This window comes from Ictidomys tridecemlineatus, chromosome 8, assembly GCF_052094955.1.
Source record: "Ictidomys tridecemlineatus isolate mIctTri1 chromosome 8, mIctTri1.hap1, whole genome shotgun sequence".
Taxonomy (NCBI): domain Eukaryota; kingdom Metazoa; phylum Chordata; class Mammalia; order Rodentia; family Sciuridae; genus Ictidomys; species Ictidomys tridecemlineatus.
Window position 1 is genome coordinate 123981454 of NC_135484.1, and position 23665 is coordinate 124005118.

Sequence of the window (23665 nt, forward strand, 5' to 3'; positions counted from 1 at the left end):
CCACATCTTGGCCACTCCTTGTCTTTTCCTCTTGCTAATCCTCAACTCCCTATTTTCCCAGCCCCTCCCCACCCCGCCTCTGTCTGGCTCTTCCTCCTCCTTTCATCACTTTTCTCTCTTGAAAACCAGATGCTCCACCTCTACTTCAAGTGGCCCCAGCCTCCTGCTACCTGGGGTCTCAAAATCCTTCATGTGGATTTGGAAGGGAACTAAAGTTAGTCTGGCAGCAGTGCTGTTGGAGAAAGCACTCTGTGGTGATGAAATTGTTCTATCTCTGCACCTTCCAGTAGGGTAGCCTCTAGTTTCCTGTGGCTATTAAGCACTCAGATGTGGCTGGCCCACTAGAGAATTAAGTTTTAAGATTCTTTTGTTAACTGAAATGTCAATAAATATGTGAGGCTCACAGTTACTCTTTCTGACATTGCGCATCTAGTATATTGTTAATATTCAGTCTCCCACCCAGAAAGACACACTGGGACTCCTAGGTGGGAGTCTGTTAATGTTATCTTCATATGAAAACCATGGTCTGTCTTAGTAAAAAGGTGTTTGAAAGGATGTGATGTGAGATTAGGACTTTGGTTGGATGATATGGGGGATGGCTAAGGAAGTAGGGGTTCACTCTAGATTGGGTGTTGTTGAGAAGCAGGAGCAATTGTAGGATGGAGTGTCTTAGTAAATCTTAGTCATAATAAGTACAGACCAGAGCAAAGACAAAACTAATTTGTGAAAAAGCTACTGTCACTCATATCCACCAACCTAGGGAACTGGCTAGTGTTTTGTGACTTGCACAGTTCCTTATTTTGCATGTGCTTAGAAGAAGTTATGAACTGCTCTTGCTTTGTCTTACTTTGTGTGGTTGTAGAATGAACATGTCTGACATTGCTTCTTAATATGCCTTTTGTCCAGCAGGGAATAGCATGACCTCACTGTGAGCACTAGGACAGCTCCTAACTACTCTGATGTCTAGCTCTGAGTGTCAGACCAGTTCCCAGATGTCAGGATCTTCTTTTCTTTCTTCAATTCAGAATTTTTTAGTGCCTGTATCCCTACTCAGAAAGAATAAAGAATATTCGTGGGCAATTTGGAAAAGAAGAAAGGCACATGCTGAAAAAGTTCTGGATCACTGTTCCTCTATCAGAGGACATTATCCCACCTGGCCTCAGCTTTCCTTAAAAAATATCTCTTCTTTTTTCTTAATCTCCGGTTGCCCCTCCTGAAGATTTTCTGTTGTTGCTGTGCAAGTCACAGCACAAATGTCAACAAATATTTCCAGAGTTTATAGAAAAAGGTTTTCACTTTGAAGGTTGCAATCAAGTGCTTACTGCAACGATGAAAGCAGACTCCCACTAGGGTATATCAGAATGAAATTTCAGAAAGCCAGGGGAAAGAAGTGACCTTAAAAACTTTGAGAGGCAAGAAAAACAACTTGTCAAAGCTAGAAAATGTTGATGCGATGTCACACAAGTTCCAAAGGAAAGTATTCTGAACACAGAACTCTGTACTAAGTCAAAGTTGGAATAAGTTCTGGGGTGTCCTAAAGACATCATCAGATGCTTAAGGTTTCAATATTGTATAGCTCTTAAGATCCTGATTGACAAAGTGGGGAACAAGGGGCTGGGGATGTGGCTCGAGCGGTAGCACGCTCGCCTGGCATGTGTGTGGTCCAGGTTCGATCCTCAGCACCACATACAAACAAAACTAAAAAATAAATATTAAAAAATTCTCTCTCTCTCTCTCTCTCTCTCTCTCTCTCTCTCTCTCTCTCTCTCTCACTCTCTCTTTAAAAAAAAAGTGGGGAACAAATAATGAAGAAAACCCAAAGGGGACACATGGCATCCCGGCAACAGAGAAGCCAGCATGAAAGACAGGCAAAGACTGCCCGGGATGAAGTGAAGGAGATGGGAGATGTCAGCCCTGCCCCAGGTGTGCAGGCATCCTGTCCAGATGTGTCAGTGTGGGGAGCCATTCTCACACGTGACTGGGCAACTCCGGGTTTGGTTGTGAGGCGCTCTGGCTAAACTGTGCTTTCCCGGCCCTCTCCTGGTGCGAGAGCCTGTCCATGGGGGGGTGTGACTGACCACTGACCCCGGAGGCCAATCCCTGACCCTGACCTTGGAGTGCTGCCCCCCTCAACCTTCATTGGATGGAATTCTCCCCTGAATTTCTTGTTCCCCAATAAAAGGCTACTCCCTGGCGTGCTCTCTCTCTCTCTCCTGCTAGCCCTGAGTAATCCTTGCTGCCCTACCGGGTGGTTTGAGGTGGGAGCCAGAGGGGGAACCATCTCGGACCTGGTCATAGAAAAAGGTAACTGAGTCTGTGTGTTTATTTTGATTTCACTAGTTAACTTTTATGCCAAGAACCTCTTTAATGAAACCAGTGCGCTGGTCGCATGGTGGATGTCAGGGCTGAGGGCTCAGCACAGGCATCTTCTCAAAGATGAAGCTGGTGGAATCCTGGATGTGTTGGCTGGTGTCTGTCTTGTCCCATCTGTGCTATCATAAGATGGTAATACAGATTGAATAAATTATAAAGAACATAAATTGATTTTCCCACAGTTGTTAAGTTTGACGAGTCCAGATCAAGGCATGAGTATCGGGCAAAATCCTTCTTGCTGTGTCTTCACAAGGGGGAAGGTGGAAAGTGGAAGATAGAAGGACAAGAGAGAGGGTTGGAGAGGCAAGAGGGGGCAGCATACCCCCAAGAACATATTCTTAGGGATCATCATCCTATATGTGCTCTGTCATTGATCAACATCCTCATGTGATCTGTGTTTACATGACTTATGTATTTTGGGGGGGCAGGGCATACTTGCTGTCTGAGTTCTTTTTTCATTGCTAATAGTAAACCACAGACTGGATAATTATAAAGGATGGAGGTGTAATTTGGTTCACAGTTAAGGTCCAAGGTTGATCAGATGCATCTGTCCATGATTTTATGCTGGCAGAATCCTGAGGCAGAACAGCACAACATACTGTGATAGACAGGGGGTGTGGTTGTTTATGCTCTGATCTCTCTCTCCCTCCCTCTCTCTTTCTCTCTGTCTTTTCTTTTAAAGTCACCAGTATCCAATCATGAAGCCTGAAGTATCCACTCTGAAGACCTGGTCTATTCCTACCACCCCTCCACTGCCCCACTTTTAAACACCTCAGTTGAACTAAATTTCCATCATCTTTATAGCTCACGATGGGGATTAAACTCCCACATGAGCCTCTGAGGGGACAAACCATATTCAAACCACTGTAGTTGCCTGTTTTCATTATTGAAAGTTCTTCTCTGTCTCCAGCAGTCCTCCTTGTCTTGAAGTCTATTTTGTCTTATAATATAAAAAGTCTGTTTTATCTATGCTTACTCTCTTATAAGACCTTTTCCTCATCCTTTAACTTTGAATTAATTTTCATTTTGAACTTAAACTTTCTATCATACATAGTATATTTTCTTCATTGATTCTTATCCAGTGATAAGCTTAGCCTTTGATTTGAATTTTAGTACCCACGTATTTTAATGTGATTATTAATGCCACTGTATTTTGTCAATCATTTGGCTGTTTGTGTTTTGAAGTGTCTTATTTCTTGGTCATCCTACTGTTCCTCATCTACCTTTCTTTGTTTTGAGTAAATATAATTTAGTTTGTGATTTTAATGCCTTTACTAGCTATTAGTTGTATCTATTTGCATTCATTTCTTATCATTTTTGAGAAATTGAAACCTGTACCTTTAACTTTTCACAATCTATTTAATGTAATGTTGAACTATCCAGTAAAACACAGGAAACTTATAGCTTCATGTTTCCAGTTAACCACCTTTCTGGTATTATCAACATGTATACTACATCAGTGTTCATTGTAAACCTAACCAGACAATGTAATACATTATGCTACAAAAAGTCATCTGTCTTTTTAAAAAATTAAGAAAAATATATGTAATTTTCTGTTGTTAGTTATTTTTTTCTGTATAAGTTAGTTACCATCTAACATCATTACACTTTAGGCTGTTCTTCATTTAAAATTACTTGTGTATCTATTTGTAAGTGAAGAATTGCTAGCAAGGAATTGCCCATTTTTGTCTATTAACAAATATATGTGAAATAAAATTCATTAATTTGGGATGTAAATATTGGCTATTTTTTAGAATCATTAACCATCACTGTGACCAGGATATGCTTTCCATACCCTTGCCCTAAAAAGTGTCACCATATTCCTTTCTATTTGATCTTCTTCTACACCCCAGCTCTAGGTGACCACCAATCTCCTTTTTGACTATAATTTTGAATAGTCTAAAATTTCTTGTATTGCAATCATATATTGTCTTTTTATAACAATCATTTCTAAGCACTGTTGTACTATTGTATGTGTATTAATATTTTGTCACTTTCCACGATTTAAACACTCAAGGTCACTCCAGGTGAACTGGGCTAGCATGAAATAATCACAAAAGACAGAGAATTACCTTTTTCTTTGGGTTCTGTGATGGCTCCTCTGACCTTAGGGGTCTGTGGAAAGAGAGAGAGGAGCACATGCTGAACCATTTTATTGGGAAGAAGCCATTCAAATGAGGCAAGTGTAGGATTACAAAGGAATAGGTGAGTATAGCTCAACCCCCATGGGAGACACCTATCCTGAAGGCATATCTTGCTTTCTGAGCTGGGACAATGCCTAAGTCAGCATGAAATGTAGTGATTAGCCAGAGCCTTGTGCTTCAGGACTGGAAGGTGTGGTCATTCAGAGCGGCTCCCCACAATATTTTATTTATTTTTGTTAGTGAATGTTACTGAAATACTCGTGTCAGATTTTGTACTGAAAATTTGTAAAACAGGTGGGTAATTCTTAGTGTGGATCTACTATACATAAAGGCAACTGTGAATGCTTGAGCATAGTCAGTTGGTGTAGGTATGTTTTTCTGCCTTTGGCTAACGCCCAAGACAGGGTTTGCTGGGTCATAAAATCATGGTATTCAATGATATTAGGATTTGTGATATTGGTTTACAAATGTGTTGTAATATATATATTTTTGCATTTCTAGCAGTGAGGTATCTGATTTCCAGTTGTTCCACATCCTGTTGATATGTGGTATTGTCACAGTGTTTTTAACACTATCTATTCTAGTTGAGGTGAAGTGGTCTCTCATTGTGGTTTTAATTTGTATGTCTTTGGTGACAAGTGGTGATGAGCATCTTTTCAATACTTATTAGGACTTTCAGGGTTATCCCTACCCTATCTCTTGTCCATGGAGCTAAGAGCTGTTTGCCTTATTATTGAGTCGTAAATATTCTTCATATATTCTGGATACTGGCTGTATGACAAATATATTCCTGAAAAATTTTATCATTTTCTGAGTCTTATGTTCTTATCTCCTCTACCACAGTTGTTAAAAGGTATGTTTTAAGCAAGTTTAAATGCACTTCATCACTTTTTGTTTTATTTTATGACTTTTGCTTTATGCTTTGTGTAGTCAAAAATTTTGGTTAACTCAATTTCAATAAATTTTTCTCTATGTTTGTAAAAATATGTTTAATAATTTTGTTTATTACATATATTGTGATTTAATTCTTTTTTATGATGTGAGGTGAGAATTGAGCTCCATTTCCCATATGGATTTCCTGGTGTTCCAGTAACAAATGTTGAAACTCTACCTTTTCTTCATTGAAATATATGGGCATCTTTGTCAAAAAACAATTGACAATAAAAGTGTGGTCCCATCATTGGATTTTGTCATGTTAGAAATGATCCATGTGTCTATTCTTACACCAATACCATGTTTAGTTGATTACTGTGATTTTATGTCTTGAAATCAAATATTTTAAGCCTTTCAACTTTGTTCTTATTTTTCAAAATGATTTGGCGATTCTAGGTTGCTTTTAAAATGCATGGGGAAAGGTATAATACCTATGTGTGTGTCAATGTTCTAAAACTGTGACTAAAGACCTGAGATTTAAAAAAAATTATGAGGGGCAAAGCTTTATTTGATCTCAGAAGTTTTAATTCCATTGCCTTTGTCATGGTGGGAACTCACAGACAAGAAATCACTCACATCATGATATCCAGGAAATAAATACAGAATAAAGAAGGATCTGAGTTCCCAATATCCGCTACAAGGGCCAACAATCCAATTACCTAACTTCCCTCCATTAGGCACTTAAAATAAATGTTCCAGGACCTCCTAGTAGAGCCATGGGTTTGGGAATCAAGCCAACATGTGGGAAGACACTGAAGCTCCAAACTAGAGCAACCTAGAATCGCTAAATGACTCCTTTTTGGTGACTGTTTAGTCAACTATCACTTAGCCAGGAATGAATGCAAGAGAGAGCAAAACAAGCAGGTAACCCCATGTCTTTTTGTTAGAACATCCAAAAAATGCCACCAGAAAACTTCTAAAACTCATAAATAATTCATCAAAGTAGGATGAATTATTTTATAAATTAAAATAAACCATAAATTAATATACATTGTTTTTGAATCAGCTGAAAGAGAAATTAGGGAAAAATTCTTTTCACAATAGCCTCAAAAATATATATATATATATCTTGGAGTCACTCTAACAAAGAGGGGAAAGACCTCTACAATGAAAACTACAGAACTCTAAAGAAAGAAATTCAAGACAACCTTAGAAGACAGTCAAATCTCCCATGTTCTTGGATAGGCAGGATTAGCATTGTCAAAATGGCAATTTTGGCTGCACACCATTGATTCTGCTTTGACTCTTCCCTAGAGGTAAATTTAATAAGTCCAGCCACATTCATGGGGAGGGGAACTAGTTTCCCTTCTTGAGTATCAAGGAACTTGTGATCAGTTAAAAACCACCGTAGTCATCCTTCTGACCACATATTATTCATATTCCTTCCACGTGCACAATAAACTGCTTTCCATTCTAGGCCTCCAAAAGACTCATTTCATCACCTAATCAGTGCAAACCCCAGAGTCTCACCATCTGAATCAGATTCAGCTACAGATGAGGCTCCTTGAATGAACTGAGGTCAGTGCAGCTCTCCATATTCAGTTCACAAGAGCTTACCCTGTGGACTAAGAGAAGAGCTAGCTGCACCATGACAACCCTAATACACCATGGTGAGGCATAGATGCTGGTTCCAGGATGTCCTGGCTTCTCTGGATATGATTAGAAGTCTCCAGGGACTCAGAAAGAGACAAACAAATTTATTTGGGCCACGTTTACTCTTAAGGAGGTTAAAAAGTGAAAATTTTTTTCTTTCTTCCTAATGCACTTCTCCCACTTTTAAAAGCATTCCTTGTCCCAGGGCTTTTCTGACATGGAATTTTTGAAACAATTTATATTTTGTTCATTTTCCTTCAAAGATGGCTTTGAATAAAACCCATTTTCCACCAATTTGATTTCAAAATGTTCTGGGGCAGAGAGCATTATGGCCTGGAGATCCCACTGCAGTTTCCACAGGCAGTATTATAGCTGCCCAATAACAACTTGAGTCCTGCCCTCTTCTTCCCAGATTGGGATATTGTGCTGCTTGGTAGCAACCTGGCCTTTTTGTGGGGGTTAATGGAGAGAGAGAGGAGAAGGAGAAGCAGAAGGAGAAGAACTATTTTATTAATCTTATATGGCACCATTTTTGTTAGTTTGGGGCTGCACCATTTCCCTCCCTCCCTCCCTCCCTCCCTCCCTCCCTCTCTCCGTTCTTTCCTTCCTTCCTGCCCCGACCGGCAGGACACATCAACGTGGGCAGCGAACCTAGATGGGGAGGAATGAAGGGACAAGAGACACGAAGGGTGACAGCAAGACAAAAGTTCTGATCAAGCTGCAAACTTTTATTGTTCACACAGGGGTATTTATGGGCTGGGGATGGGGGGAGCTCTCTTATCGGCAGTTGCTAGAAGTCTTCACAAGGTGAGATAGCGCAGGATGTCTCAGGGAGATGGATGGCTGCAGGGTGTCTCCCAGGCGAGATGTCTCCTAGGGGGCTGTTTCTTGTAACTGTCAGGCTATTCTTTAAGGAGAACTCCCTTTTGGTCCCTGGCACCTTCCTTCCTCCTTCCCTTCCTCCTTCCTTTCTTCTTTCCTTCTCTCCTCTCCACTCTTATGATCATATTTAGCCTCAACTATCTCTTAAAGACCATGTCTAAACACAGTTACATGGGGATTAGAAAGTCAACAAATGAATTTTTGTGGGCAGGGGGACAGGGTTGTACAAGCACTTTGTCTCCCCCAGACCCTTGTTGCATGCAGAACATTCATCTATTCAATAACTGAATCGTAACTCATCTGTTCAATAACTTAACTTCAGATCTTAACTCAATCCAGCATCATTTTTAATATTTTATGTTTCTAGTGTCATCTAAATGTCATTTAAATTAGATATGGGTCAGACATACACATGGTATAATTCATCTTGAAGTAAATGTCTCTCCAGCTGTGATCCTGTGAAACCAGACACCAGGGCTCAGTGGGCACCCTGACCCCAGGCTCCAGGAGCAACAGCCTGGCCTGTGGAAAGTGCAGTGGGGTCTCTTTGAGTCCTAGTTGGAGGCAGTCTTGTACCCAGGCCTGTGTACTCTGATGGAGTGGTGGCCTGTGCAGGGAGGGGCAGCCCTGATTTTCTACTGTAATCGAAATTCCCTTAGTTAATTCTCTTAAATTTTTTTCACTATATTTTTTTTATTAGTGTTTGCTCTAGGATTTACTAAGAAACGATTTCAGATGTATATTAACTTAATTTCATCAAGGTATGGAAATTCTTGATAGTTGTATTTCCTTTTCACTTTTGTACTATTATCTTTAAGTATGTATCTGAATATGTTACAAACCCAACATATATTGTAAGTATTGCTTTGTGTAATTTAGAAAAAAAATTGTTTCTTTGTTTTCAAGCTCACTGATTTTTATTTTCCAGTGCAAGTTCTACCATTAATCCCACTTCACATATCAGATACTTTCATCTTTGGAAATTTGATTGTGATGTTTTATGTATCCCCTCTAATTTAGTTATCTAGTTTTGTGATACTAGGTATCAAACTCATGGCCTTGTACATTCGAGGCAAGCACTGTAACCCTAGATCTTCTAATTTTATTTCGAAACACGGTTGCTATGTTTCCTAGGCCACACTTGAACTTGCAATCCTCCTACCTCAGTCTCCTAAATAGCTGGAAAAACATTGTGTTACCATGAATGACTTTTTTTTGGTCTGTATTTTATGTCTCTTGTGCAACCTTCTGAGCATGAGGAATTCATTTACAATAATTGTCTTAATGATAAGTTGTCTGGATTGTTTTTTTCTTCTGTGTGTATGTTGCATTTTCTTGCTTTCATTGCATACTTGGTAATTTTTTGTTTGATGTAACACATTATTCACTGATAGCATCACAGACCATTCTGCATACTCTTTCCAATGTCCAGCAAAGTATTAGGCTTTCTAGTTTTTTTTTTTTTTTTTTTTTTTTTTTAGCGGTTGTGGGGGAGGACATCTGTTTAGTATGAAAATCACCCTAAATTAATCCTACAGAGAACACAGAAGCTAGGTAGACAGAGAATAGGCCTGTGGAGGACATTTATTCCTGCTCACCCATACCTAAAGAGCTTTATGGATTTTTCCCTTATCCTTCATATAGAAATACTGTTCAGGGGAAAGTTATTCCTATCTTGTGAGTTCTGATATGGTTACCCAATATCTTTCCCCACAAATTTCAACACAAAGTTTAAACTCAAATGTGCTTATTAGGAGTTTTATAAAGTGCTCTTTGCTGACATTGCTTCTACACATCATGTCAAAATTCTTCTTTCCCCTCTAGTAAAATGGGGAAAACTTTCTCTTTTTTTTCTTTTTTTTTAATTGGTTGTTCACAACATTACAAAGCTCTTGACATATTTCATACATTAGATTGAAGTGGGTTATGAACTCCCAATTTTTACCCCAAATGCAGATTGCAGAATCACGTCGGTTACACATCCACAATTTTACATAATGCCCTATTAGTAACTGTTGTATTCTGCTACCTTTCCTGTCCCCTACTCTCCCCACTCCCCTTCCCTCACATCTTCTCTCTCTACCCCATCTACTGTAATTTATTTCTCTCCTTGTTTATTTTCCCATTCCCCTCACAACCTCTTATATGTAATTTTGTATAGCAATGAGGGTCTCCCTTCATTTCCATGCAATTTCCCTTTTCTCTCCCTTTCCTTTCCATCTCATGTCTCTGTTTAATGTTAATCCTTTCTTCCTGCTCTTCCTCCCTGCTCTGTTCATAGTTGCTCTCATTATATCAAAGAAGACATTTGTTATTTGTTTTTTAGAGATTGGATAGCTTCACTAAGCATAATCTGCTCTAGTGCCATCCATTTCCCTGAAAATTCCATAATTTAGTCATTTTTTTAGTGCTGCGTAATATTCCATGGTGTATCATTGCCATATTCTTTTTATCCATTCATCTGTTGAAGGGCATCTGGGTTGGTTCCACAGTCTAGCTATTGTGAATTGTGCTGCTATGAACATTGATGTGGCAGTATCCCTGTAGCATGCTCTTTTAAGGTCTTCAGGGAATAGTCTGAGAAGGGCAATAGCAGGGTCAAATGGTAGTTCCATTCCCAGCTTTCCCAGGAATCTCCATACTGCTTTCCAAATTGGCCTCACCAATTTGCAGTCCCACCAGCAATGTACAAGTGTACCCTTTTCTCCACATCCTCGCCAGCACTTGTTATTGTTTGGCTTCATAGTGGCTGCCAATCTTACTGGAGTGAGATGGTATCTTAGGGTGGTTTTGATTTGCATTTCTCTGACTGCTAGAGATGGTGAGCATTTTTTCATGTACTTGTTTATTGATTGTATATCCTCCTCTGAGAAGTGTCTGTTCAGGTCCTTGGCCCATTTGTTGATTGGGTTATTTGTTATCGTATGGTCTAATTTTTTGAGTTCTTTGTATATTCTGTATATTAGGGCTCTATCTGAAATGTGAGGAGTAAAAATTTATTCCCAGGATGTAGGCTCCCTATTTACCTCTCTTATTGTTTCTCTTGCTGTGAAAAAACTTTTTAGTTTAAGTAAGTCCCATTTGTTGATTCTTGTTATTAACTCTTGTGCTATGGGTATCCTATTAAGGAATTTGGAGCCCAACCCCACAATATGTAGATCGGAGCCAACTTTTTCTTCTATCAGATGCAGAGTCTCTGATTTGATATCAAGCTCCTTGATCCATTTTGAGTTAACTTTTGTGCATGGTGAGAGAAAGGGATTCAGTTTCATTTTGTTGCATATGGATTTCCAGTTTTCCCAACACCATTTGTTGAAGATGCTATCCTTCCTCCATTGCATGCTGTTAGCCACTTTATCAAATATAAGATAGTTGTAATTTTGTGGATTAGTCTCTGTGTCCTCTATTCTATACCATTGGTCCACCTGCCTGTTTTGCTACCAGTACCATGCTGTTTTTGTTATTATTGCTCTGTAATATAGTTTGAAATCTGGTATCGCTATACCGCCTGATTCACACTTCCTGAATTGTCGTACCTGAAGCTTAGTTTTGCTGGATACAGAATTCTTGGTTGGCATCCATTGTCTTTCAGTGTTTGAAATACGTTGTTCCAGGATCTTCTCGCTTTCAGCGTCTGTGATGAAAAATCCGTTATTAACCTTATTGGTTTACCCCTGAATGTAATTTGCCTCCTTTCTCTTGTAGCTTTTAATAGTTTCTCTTTGTTCTGTATATTGGATATCTTCATAACAATGTGTCTTGGCGTTGGTCTACTGTGATTTTGTATGCTCGGTGTCCTGTATGCATCTACAATTTGTATATCCATTTCCTTTTTTATTTCTGGAATGTTTTCTGTAATTATTTCATTCAGTAGGTTACTCATTCCCTTGGTTTGAATCTCTATACCTTTCTCTATCCCGATGACTCTTAAGTTTGGTTTTTTGATGTTATCCCATATCTCTTCCATATTTTTCTTGTGATTTTTTACCTGCCTTTCTGAGTTGGCTAGACTCTTTTCAAGATGATATATTTTGTCTTCATTACCTGATGTTCTGGCTTCTACTTGCTCCACTCTGTTAGTGATACTCTCATTTGAGTTTTTAATTTGGTTTATAGTTTCCTTCATTTCTAAAATTATTGTTTGATTTTTTTATAATCTCTATCTCCTGATAAAGATGCTTAACTTCTTCTTTTATCTGTTTATGTAATTCGTTTTCAATGTGTTCTTTCCCTGTTTGAATTTGGTGTCTCATATCCTCTTTAAGGTTCCATTCCATCTGTCTAAGGTGTTCCTTGAGTTCTTTATATGACCATTTTTTTCTGATGACTCTATGTCCTCCTGAATATTTAGGCTGTCCTGCATTATTTGTACTCCTTTTCTTCCTTGCTTTTTCATGCTGCTCATGTTACTTCTTGTTCTGTTTGACTGCTGAGTTACTGTTTACTCCTATAAATGTATTTGATGCTTGGGAGGAAAGGTATTAGAAGGGAAGGGAAGAAGTCACTAAAGAGAATGAGCGTAAGCAGGTAGAATTCAAGGAAGGGGGAATAAGAAAATTGAAAAGAAATGAAAAGACAAAAGAAGAAAAAATAGGAAATAAAAAAAAAATTTTTACAAATAATAATTTAAAAAATTGAAATTAGAAGAAAAAATTAAAAAAAATTTTAAAAACAACAAGAAAGAAAAACTAAAATGAAAAAAAAAAGCCCAAATCAAAAAGAAAGAAGAAAAGAAAAAAAAAAAAACTAATAAATGCAGTCTTAGAGTTTGATTAACTTCTCTTCCAGTAGGTGGAGCTGTGCCCACCAGGTCAAGCTTCTCCTGTCAATAGGCGGGAACCAATCACTGTGCAGCAGCTCCTCCTCCCAGACTGGGCGAGTCTCCAATCCTGAGTGCCTAGGGCCTCCTCTTGTGTCTAGTCACTTCCCCACTTTTCCTCTAGCCAGGCCCCTCTCACCGGTGCCACTCACCACAATACTGGCTACACACCAGGTCTGCTGCTCCCGGGAGCCATGTTTTCATGAACAACTGGGCACACTCTTCAGTTTGCCATTCCCTCAGACCCTAAGTTTGTAGAGCTTGGGGCTGAGAATCCTCAGCAAATTTTGCTTGCCCTCCGGTAGCCACGCCCCTGGTAGCTGGTGCAAGAGACCTCAGTTGTCAGCACTGGTGAGAGCAGTAGTTCCGAGCCACGTCTGATTCCCTCGGTCTGGCTACCGCGCTCAAGGGAGAGCTGGGAGGGGCCCTTAAGGTTTCCCCGATGTGTGGAGAGGGAGGCTAGGGGATTACACACCTGTAACCGCAGGTTTCAATGAAGTTATCTCCTCCGCCGCAGCCTGGTGACGTCAGTTCTCTGCCATGGTGGTATCTCTTGCAAATGGCGACAGTTCGTTTCCCTTTGCCGGGTGACCAATGCAATGGGTGGGTCCTTACTGTCTCTCCCAAACCCCGTTTCAAACCTGTGGCCACTACCTATAAAGGCTTGGTTGGCATTTACCTCCGTAGGATCAGAAGGGCTGACCAGTGGTTTCAGCTGGATGTATTAGTGCGGAGTCACAGCTGTTTGTCTGCGGGAAGCAGGTGAACGGGAGCTTGAATTCAGCCGATCTGGGCTCAGTGTGTGTTCTGAGAGGCCCAGACTGATCGCCCTAGATCCACCTCAGCTCAGCATTGCCTAGTGATCCTGAGCAAACAGAATTTAGACTGTTTACAACTCCCTATGCCTGCACAGCTGAAGAGGTCAGAGACTTGATCTCTCCGCACCCTCCGCCATGTTGGATCAGCACTACCATGTCTTTCTAACTGGTCACCCACCCCTTCTAATCTATCCCCTATGTCGCTCTGGACTGATCATTCTAAAACTCAAGTTTAATGCCAATTCCCTTCTTGAAACAGTTTCCTGCATGTCATTCAGGAGGAAGCACAAAGTCTAGCTGGATCAGAAGGTCCCTTGTGATCTGGCCCTAAAATGGGGAAAACTTTCTAAGGAGAACAGTAAAATATATGAATACTTTGAGTCAGATTTCCAGTCACTTAAAGCTTTCTGTAGTGGGGACAGAAACGTTTTCTGGCCCTGTGTGTCCCTAGGTACCATTGTTCCCTCTGATGCTTTTGCTGTCTCTCCGTGTCCTTGGAAGGTGTTCTTACCTGTGTGTCCTGATGGACTGAGGACTTGAGAGGTGCCCCCTAGACCTCCAGTGCTGTTATTCTCAGCAGCCTTCCCTATGTGCCCTAATCTTGCCTATTCTTCGGTTGTGGCCTGTCCAGATACATGTGTCTGTTCCTTCATGTCTTCTAGGCTCCTTGTCCCTGCACTATGTCCTGGAAGGATGATGGACAACTGAAGGCGTCACTTCTTTCATGCCTTTTCTCTCAGAGATTGCAGTCTCTGTCATACTTGTCCAATGTCTGACTGTTTTCCTACCTTTTCACATGTTTTTATGAATTTCTAGTGTTTCTTACTCCATTATGGCTTAGAGCAGGAGTCAATGAACTGGATTTTTAAAATAACTGAATTTACTTTCCAATAACTAAATTTGGTGACTTTGAAAAACAGGTCATGGTTAGTTTCCTCTTTCTGCAGGCACTTTGAATCTTGTCATATTTTTCTTTGTACATAACACTGGTTCTGATATGAAATTTCCTGTTTCTTAATTCAAATATAGACATTTTTTGAGCCCCTTTCTACTATTGCTTATTTCTACTGATTTTTGATCTTGCTGTTTTCATCATGTACTTACACAGGAGTACAGGGTGGTGATTACAAATTCCCCAAATGCTTGTGTTTCTTCTCCTGTTTTTCTTTTTCTTTCCCCCCCCCTGACTTAAGGTAAATTTCCTAAGAATAATTTTGGGTGGGAAAAAAATGCTGGGTGCAGTGGTACATGATTGTAATCCCAGTGGCTCAGGAGGCTGAAGCAGGAGGATCATGAGTTCAAAGCCTGCCTTAGCAACAGTGAGGCACTAAGCAACTCAGTGAGACCCTGTTTCTAAATAAATACAAAATAGGTTGGGGATATGGCTCAGTGATCAAGTGCCCTTAGTTCAATCTGCAGTACCCACCTCTCCCAAAAAACAAAAAGATTTCCACTTCTTGCTCAGAAGGTACAAATTTTTTGTTTCTCAGATTTAACAGAAAGCAAGCATGTCTCCCATTATACTCCTATTCAGCGTATGTCTGAGAATAATCATCCATGTGCTTGTTGTAATTGAATGATGAGTGTTTCTAAAGCCCCTCTGCTAGAGGCTTGGTGTCTACAGGGAGATGGTGAAATCTTTGAGGGTTGTGGCCTAGTGGAAGGTCCTCAGGGCATTGGGGGCTGTGTCCTTGAAGGACATTGTTGGACACCCACTCCTTCTTCTCCTCCTTTGCCTCCTGGTGTGGAGGTGAGTGGTTTTGGTCTGCTCAGTGCTCCCAACATGATGTGCTGCCTCACTACAGGTGTGAAGTGGCAAGACTTCATGGAATCATCCTTTAAAACTGTGAGCCATAACAAACCTTTCTCTCTCTATTTTAAAAACAATATGTTCTAATTAGTTACACATGGCAGCAGAAAGTATTTCAACTCACTGTACACAAATGGAGCACAACCTCTCATTTCTCGGGCTGTACACGATGCAGAGTCACATCATTTGTGCAATCATACATGTACATAGGATAATAATGTCCATATCATTCTACCATATTTTCTACCCCCACACCTTCTCCCTTCCTGACACTCCCCTCTGCCCAACTGAAAGCTCCTTCATTATTCCCTATACCCCCTGACCCATCCTTATGGATCACCATCCACACATCAGAGAAAACATTTGGCCTTTGGTTTTTTGGGATTGGCATATTTTGCTTAGCATGATACACTCCAACTCCACCCATTTATCTGCAAATGCCATAACTTCATTCTTCTTTAAGGCTGAGTAATGTTCCATTGTGTATATATACCACAGCTTCTTTACCCATTCATCTCTTGAAGGACATCAAGGTTGGTTCCATAGTTTGTCTATTGTGAATTGAGCTGCTATAAACATTGATGTGGCTGTGTCATGGTATCATGATGATTTTAATCCTTAGAGTATAAACCAAGGAGTGGGATAGCTGGGTCAAATGGTGGTTCCATATGTTAGGAATCTCCATACTGCTTTCCATAGTGGTTGCACCAATTTGCACTCCCACCAGCAATGTATGAGTGTGCGTTTTCCCCCACGTCCTCACCAACATTTACTGTTGCTTGTGTTCTTGATAATTGCCATTCTGACTGGAGTGAGGTAAAAATCTTAAAGTAGTTTTGATTTGTATTTCTCTAATTGCTAAATGTTGAACATCTTTTTCATATATTTGTTGATCAATTATAATATCTTTTTCTGTGAAGTGTCTGTTCAGTTTCTTAGTTCATTTATTGATTGAATTATTTTTGGTGGGTTTTTTTTTTAGTTCTTTATATATACCAGAGATTAGTGCCCTATCTGATGTGCATGTGGTAAAGGTTTCTCCCATTCTGTAGGCTATCTCTTCGCATTATTGATTGTTTCCTTTGCTGAGAAGAATTTTTTTAGTTTGAAACCATCTCATTTATTCATTTGTGATTTTATTTCTTGTGCTTTAGAAGTTGTGTTAAGGAAGTCAGGTCCTAAGCTGACATGATAAAGATTTTGGCCTACTTTTTCTTCTATTAGGTGCAAGGTCTTTGTTCTAGTGCCTAAATCTTTAACCCACTCTGAGTTTTGTTCAAAATTTCATTTTGTAACATATGCATTTCCAGACTTTTCCAGTTTTCCCAGCAACATTGGTTGAAGAGGTTATTTTTTCTCTACTGTATGTTTTTGGTGCCATTGTCTAGTATGAAATAACTGTATTTTTGTGGGTTTGACTCTGTGTCTTCTATTCTGTACCATTGATTTCCATGTCTACTCTGGTGCCAATACCATGCTGTTTTTGTTACTATTGTTTTGTAGTATAGTTTAAGGCCTGTTATTGTGATGCCTCCTGTTTCACTCTTCTTGCTAAGATTGCTTTGGCTATTCTGGTTCTCTTATTTTCCAAATGAATTGCATGATTATTTTCTCTATTTCTATGAAGAATGACATTGGAATTTTAATAGGAATTGTATTATATCTGTATCATACTTTGGGTAGTATGGCCATTTTGACAATATTAATTATTCCTATCCAAGAATATGGGAGATCTTTTCATCTTATAAGTTCTTATTCAATTTCTTTCTTTAGCATTCGGTAGTTTTCATTGTAGAGGTCTTTCAACTCTTTCACTAAGTTGATTCCCAAGTATTTTATTTATTTTTTTTTGAGGCTACTGTAAATGGGATAGGTTTTCTAGTTTCTCTTTCAGAGTATTCATCACTGATGTATAGAAATGCATTTGATATATGGGTATTGATTGTATATCCTTCTACTTTGCTGAATTCATTCATTAATTCTAGAACATTTCAGGTGGAAGTTTTTGGATCTTTTAAATATAGACTCATGTCATTAGCAAATGGTGATAGTTTGAATTCTTCTTTTCCAATTTGTATTCCTTTAATTTCTTTTGTGTAATTGCTCTGGCTAGTTTCTACTTTCCTCTTTATAGGTTAATTATCTCAGGTATTTGGTTCCTCTGAGAGGAATCTATCCCAGTAATAGATCTTGACATTAAGAAAAAATCAAAGCTAAGCTTTCTCCAGTTTGGGCAAATGCTTTGGGACAAGTGTAATTTTTCTCCAAGAATTTCTGCCGAGCTTTATACTTTGAGCTAACGAATTGTCCTCTTACTTCTCTATCTTTGGATGTGTTTTCCATTTTATAACTTCTTAGTTGATTTTAGAGGAAAGGGCAACCTTAAAATCACAACTATAAATGGAATCATCATGAACTACTGATTCCTTCCTGCTTTTAATCTGACACCAGGGCAGATGCTGGAACACTCCCTGCTACCTTGAGAGTCCTCCCATCTCAATTGTATTCTCAACTCAGCAGTTAGTATGACGCTTTGAAAAATGCACCATGTCGGTCTTTGCTCAAAACTGCTTCACTGGATGCACAATTCCTTTTGTTAACATCCAGATCTTCAGTGACTGACTGTGCCTCTGAGCTCCTCTCTGACTCTGCTCAGGACATCCCAGATCCTTGCTCTCCCCAGAAGACACACAGGATCCTGCCCTGGTGCATTTGCACTGCAGCTTCCTCCTGCCTAGAAAGATCTTCCTCCAAACATCCTGACAAATTCCTTCATGCCCTTCAAATGTATCCCCAAAGGTCACCTTGCTAATAAGTCCCATGCTGAGCACCCTCGGAAAACAGTCATCTTCCCTGTCCCCACACACCCACTCTGAGACCTGTCCTGGAACACTTTCCACCTAACATGAACACTGTCCTCATTTACTGTGCTTAGAGTGTGTCTTCTTCCTCTTTCCTATAGGACACAGGCTCCACAAGGGGGGCACTTTTGATTTGTTTTCAGTTCCCTGATGTATGCTTGGTGCAAACTGTGTCATCTCTTCAGTACTCAACAAATAAGAGCTGAATGAATGGTCAGGGTAGCCCTCCCTCTTCTAGGAACTCTGTCTTTATAAATGGAGCCTCAGAACAAATGCTGCTGGGCATCTGCAGAGCGAGGGCTTCTCAGTCTGAGGTCAAAGCCATCTGGGCTTTTCTCACAAGTGCTGCTCCCCCTCCCTCCTCACCAGCCCTCCTGCATTCCACCCAAGTACGGTTTGATCTTCAAGAAAGATGATCCTAGACTAATGGGTCATATATTGCAGCTAAAAAGAAATATCTATTAGACTCTGTTTTATTGATCAAGGAAACTGTAATGGAGCAAGTTCTAGGATTAGTATTGTTAAGGACAGTGAAACTGCAGAATAGAGAAGATAGAACCCTAAGAGAAATTTATCTAGGATGAGAAATCATGAGCTCCTTCCTCTCTGCTATTCCCATAATCTGGGTCCTTTAAAAATATTGGAGGGATGATGGAAAATACAATCCAAGAGACTGCTCTGGGATTTTTGGGACAATGACAGAAAAAAAAAAGAGTTCTGCTGCTATCAATGATGAGAGACACCCAGAGGAGAAAGAGCCCAGACATCGTATTAATAATAAGAACAAGGATAATTCTCTATAGAAGCTGAGAAACAAAAAAAGATGGTAGCAGAAGGTCAGACTCAGGTCTCATCCTATACTGAACCCACAACATGGTGCCCTCCCTGCCCATGATCCTGGAGACAGGATGAGCCCTGGTGATGCATGAGTCCCTGTCATCACAGGTCCTGGTAGGATGAGGTTCAACTGGAGGGACAAGACTAAGGAGCAGGAAGACGATCCAGTTGAGGAGTGACCATATCAGAGACCAGGATGCACTGAGCAGAGATTGGGTGTCACCTTGTCCACCCTCAGCTGCTTTTAGTCATCTCCTGTCCCCACCTGCAGCAGACTCAGCACAGCAAACATGGATTCTAGGAGATTTCAGGCTTTATTTTCTCTTTGAAATTTAGGAATCTTCATTTAATTAACCCATCAACTGTTACAGTTAAAGCAACATCCTGGGGTTTCATAAATTGGCTTCCAGACCACTCAGGTATAATCGAATCAAGCCTTTATTGAAGCTCACCAGTGGTGACTGACCAGAACATAAAATGTTCCCCTGATCAGCCCCAGACAATTGCAAGGGCGCTCCTTATAAGCCTAAAAACCACAAAAGAGATATTTTGGGGTCTAGCCAATGCAAGCAAGCCAGGTTACAGAAATGGGAGAGTGCAGTCAGGTGGCAGGTAGCTTAACCAATCAATTCACAATTAGCCCAGTCACCCCAATTACAGAAACATAGCCCCATTATGCTACTTATAGAAACAATGCCCCATTAGGTAGTTCCATGTTCTTAAGGGTTTCTATAGTAAAAGAAAAAGAACAACTTGCCCCAGTCATGCCCTTTCTATTTGGAAGGTTGTTTTACAAAACGGAGTTACTAAACAAAATGGAGTCACTTTGGCTTGACTATCACACAACCATATTTTGTGGCATAAATTTGAAATACAAATCAATATCCAGATTCTGCTTTTCAGTAGAGAAGGAAGAAGCTACAGCCCAGGGCAACATGAAACTACATAAAAAATGGAGACATCCCAGCCCCACATCTGCTACATAGGAAAGTTGACTGAGGAAGAGAACAGGACAGTGTGGGGAAGGATCTTGGTGGTCAGGGATGTGCTCTTCTCTGCATTTCCTCAGTGATGATGATAGGAACACAGACACATAGACACAGATGCCAGCTGCACAAAGAAGTTAGAACCTCTTGAAATCTCAGTAGGGAGCAGGAATGAACTGAAGAAATCCTGTACTGCTCAGTCCCACAGAAGGCAGCTGTCTCACACTGTAAAAGAAAGTACCATGAACAGATTCAGATCACTCATTGTAATGGAGACCCTCTGAACAACCCATTAAACACTCAAAATGTCAGAAATCCCTGTGAGAGTCCCTGTAACCCAGGAGTCTCTCCATTCCCCAACCCCCTCCCTCTTCAGAGTCTCACCTTTCTCAGCAGTGAGAGACACATCAGAGCCCTGGGCACTGTCATTACCTGAGCAGGAAAAACAAAACACAAAAAACAAAAAAACTGAACCTGGTCAGAGCCCACAGGAGATGTGGGTAATGGAGGAATTATGGGTGGATCAGCTCCCCCATTGCTCCCCACTAGACTATTCCTAGGGTCTCAGGGATCAGTGTTCTTCATACTTACAGGCAGCTGGAGCATAGGGCCCTTTTTTTTTACACCTGTGGGAAGAAAGCATCCTGTGAGACAACAGTTTGGAGATAGGTCTTACAGGTACCCCCTAGTGCTGGACACTGGGACAGTCTCCAGATCTGTGACTGCAGACTTAGGGAAGCCTCAGGAGACAGGAAGAAAGTAGATATGTAGGGATGGAGCCAATTGCTCTCCTGAGGTCTGTCCTCAGCAGGAAGATTCCCCTCTGGCCTCTAAATGCTGGGAATCAGGACCCATCACCACAAAAATCAAAAGGATACATTGTCCTTTAGATTCTATGCAAAAATGTAAATAGGGTCCAGGTTGGGTAAGGATACTTGTAGATGTTACTTCCCATTAACAGGGCAGGGCACACTTCTACCAGGTACTTGGAACCATTAGTGGGTCAAAAATTCAGACCCTGCACTTTCCCTACCTGTGTTTTTCTTCTTCTACTTGACAAAATAGATCACAGCTCCAATGACAACAGCTCCAAGGAGAACTACTGCAGCAACAATTCCCACCATGGGGCTGGTGGCCTGAGGGGGCGGCTCTGGGGGAGAAAGGGAAGTCAGGTGAGGGGCCCTGATCAGCAGCTTTCAGTCCCTACCCTGCTGAGGGTCTCCAGAAAGCCTCCTGGTTTCCTGACAACAGGCTCTGTGCCCTCACCCCCTCCTCACCCCATCTCAGGGTGAGGGGCTCAGGCAGCCCCTCATGATGCACATGGCATGTGTATCTCTGCTCCTCTCCAGCAGGCACCACCACAGCTGCCCATTTCTGGAAGTTTCCATCCCCTGAAGGCCTGGTCTCCACCAGTTCCATGTCCTGGGTCTGGTCCTCCCCATCTCGTTGCCAGTTCAGGGTGATCTCCTTAGGGTAGAAGTCCAGGGCCCAACACCTTAGAGTGACGTATCCTTCAGGCCTAGGGTGGTGAGTCACATGCGTCTTTGGGGGGTCTGACCGAAAGAACAGGTGAATTCAGACATTTTTGGCATTCCTTATGGACCACTGAAGCAGTGCTCACATGACCATCCTGAGAGTGGACATTACTGGGGTGGGGAGGAGCACAAAACCTAGACACAAGCAGGAACTGATTATTTTGGCATAATCTATTCCTTGGAAAGTTCTAGAATCAGATTGAGATATCCCAATGGAGGAGGCTTCAGGTCCCAAGATGGACTTCGGATTCTGATTTAGGTAGAGGCTGGGACATGTGGAAAAGCTGGAGTCAGACCTCCCAGGACACTAGGCTGGAGTGGACCTGACAGTCTGTTCCTGATGTCAAGGCTGCTGACAGGAACCTGTGGTCAGGTATTCCTTGTGTTTCCCAGCAGCCAGAGAGAGAGATGGGATCCGTCACTTGTCCTGAGAGTCAGCGGCCTCAGTTCCTCTCTAGGGCAGCCCCTGGGGGTCTAGGCCCACTCCCTCTCCCTGGACCAGGAGCAGGAGGTGTCTACTGTGGGCGCCATTCTCCTCCCTCCTGTGGGGAGCTGGAGGAGGGACCTCCAGGGGATCAGGCAGGTGAAGCCCCTCACACCTGTGCTCAGCAGCGTCTCCTTCCCGTGCTCCAGGTATCTGGTGAGCGACTCCACACACTCCCCCTCCAGGTAGGCCCTGCGGAGCTCCGCGACACCTGCCGCCTCCCACTTCCTCTTGGAGATCTGAGCCGCCGTGTCGGCCGCGGTCCAGGAGCGCAGGTCGTCGTTCAGGGCCAGGTAGTCCCTGCTGTCATAGGCATGTTGATGGTACCCGCGGAGGAGGCGCCCGTCTGTCCCCACGTCGCAGCCAGACATCACCTGGACGGTGTGAGAGCCTGTCCCCGCCCCGTCAGCCGCGGCCCCGCCCGCCCGCCCCGGGTTCTCCCTAAAGTGAAACCGAAACCTTCGCAGTCCCCGGGCGCTTTCGGGGTCTGGGTCCCCGCGGGTCCCTCAGCCTGGGGTGGCCCTCGGCCCGGGATCCCTGACGACTCCGGGCCATCCGTGAGGGACGTGAGGGCTGCGGCCTCCGCCCGGGTCACTCACCGCCCGCGCTCTGGTTGTAGTAGCGCAGCGCCGCGTTGAGGTTCACTCGGAAAGTCTGTGCGTTGTCCTTGTAGATCCGCGTGTTCCGCTCCCAGTACTCGGGCCCCTCCTGCTCTATCCATGGCGCCCGCGACTCCTCCCTGGGATTCTCGGCGTCGCTGTCGAAGCGCACGAACTGCGTGTCGTCCACGTAGCCCACGGCGATGAAGCGGGGCTCCCCGCCGGGGCGGGACACGGAGGTGTAGAAATACATCAGGGAGTGGGAGCCTGGGGAAGGGAGCCGCTGAGACCCCGGGATCCTCTTCTAGGCGCCCAACCCAGGTCCCAGGTTGACGAGGACAGGAGGAGAGGAGCGGGGTCTAGAAGCGCTAAGGGGGCAGTGCGACACGGAAGGGCAGGACTTAGGGGCGCGAGTGGAGGGTCTGGATGAACCACGCCAGAGTGGGGAGAATCTGGGCTGAGGGCGACGGGGATGGTGCTCTCCCGAGTCCTGCGCGCTGACAGGACGGTGCCCTAGCTCTTCCCGCGCAGAGGCCATTTCTCTCCCCACCCCGCACTCACCCGCCCAGGTCTCTGTCAGGGCCAGGGTCCCGGACAGCATAAGGAGCAGCATTCGGGGCACTGTTACCCCCATCCTGCAGCTTTGCAGAGATCTGGGACTTGGCCGGCGGGCGCGACTTTAAAACCCGAACCGCGATGAAGCTGATTGGCTTCTCTTGGAGCAAGACACGCAATGGGAGTGAGACCTGCGGCCGCGTCAGGAGTGTCCAGGCAGAAGGACCTGACAAGGGTTGGGAGAAGAAGAAGTGAAACTCGAGAGAGAAGAAAATCCCCAGTGCTGGGTGTCCACACCATGGTCCCCTCTAGACCCTGAGAGCCACGCCCAGGGCTGGGACTTTGCCCTGAACACTCCTCTGTACTAAACACTCTTTGTCACACTGTCCCCTGTTTCCTGCTTCAGGGTGTAAAATCAGTAGTTCTCAAACGTTTT

General features: G+C 42.5%; 1 protein-coding gene across 6 annotated transcripts in view; it reads right to left on the minus strand.

Annotated features, from left to right (window-relative positions):
• Positions 1 to 23371, minus strand: part of LOC101966190 (patr class I histocompatibility antigen, A-2 alpha chain) — a 299544-nt gene extending 276173 nt beyond the window's left edge. For 2 of the 6 annotated variants that reach the window (XR_013425319.1, XM_078020396.1), the window contains exons 1-5: positions 23236 to 23371; positions 22675 to 22941; positions 22191 to 22466; positions 21334 to 21609; positions 21090 to 21206 (exon numbers count right to left, since the gene is read on the minus strand). Coding sequence is in view for 3 of the 6 variants with exons in the window: in XM_078020396.1 (XP_077876522.1) it covers positions 21106 to 21206; positions 21334 to 21609; positions 22191 to 22466; positions 22675 to 22941; positions 23236 to 23308 (993 nt within the window). In the remaining 3 variants the exon portion in view is untranslated. Of the gene's footprint in view, positions 1 to 19365; positions 20282 to 20440; positions 20489 to 20647; positions 20683 to 21087; positions 21207 to 21333; positions 22019 to 22190; positions 22467 to 22674; positions 22942 to 23235 lie in introns of those variants that run through there. The other 4 variants (XR_013425318.1, XR_013425320.1, XM_078020397.1 and 1 more) reach the window with 4 other exon arrangements.
• Between the last annotated feature and the right edge of the window lie 294 nt (positions 23372 to 23665).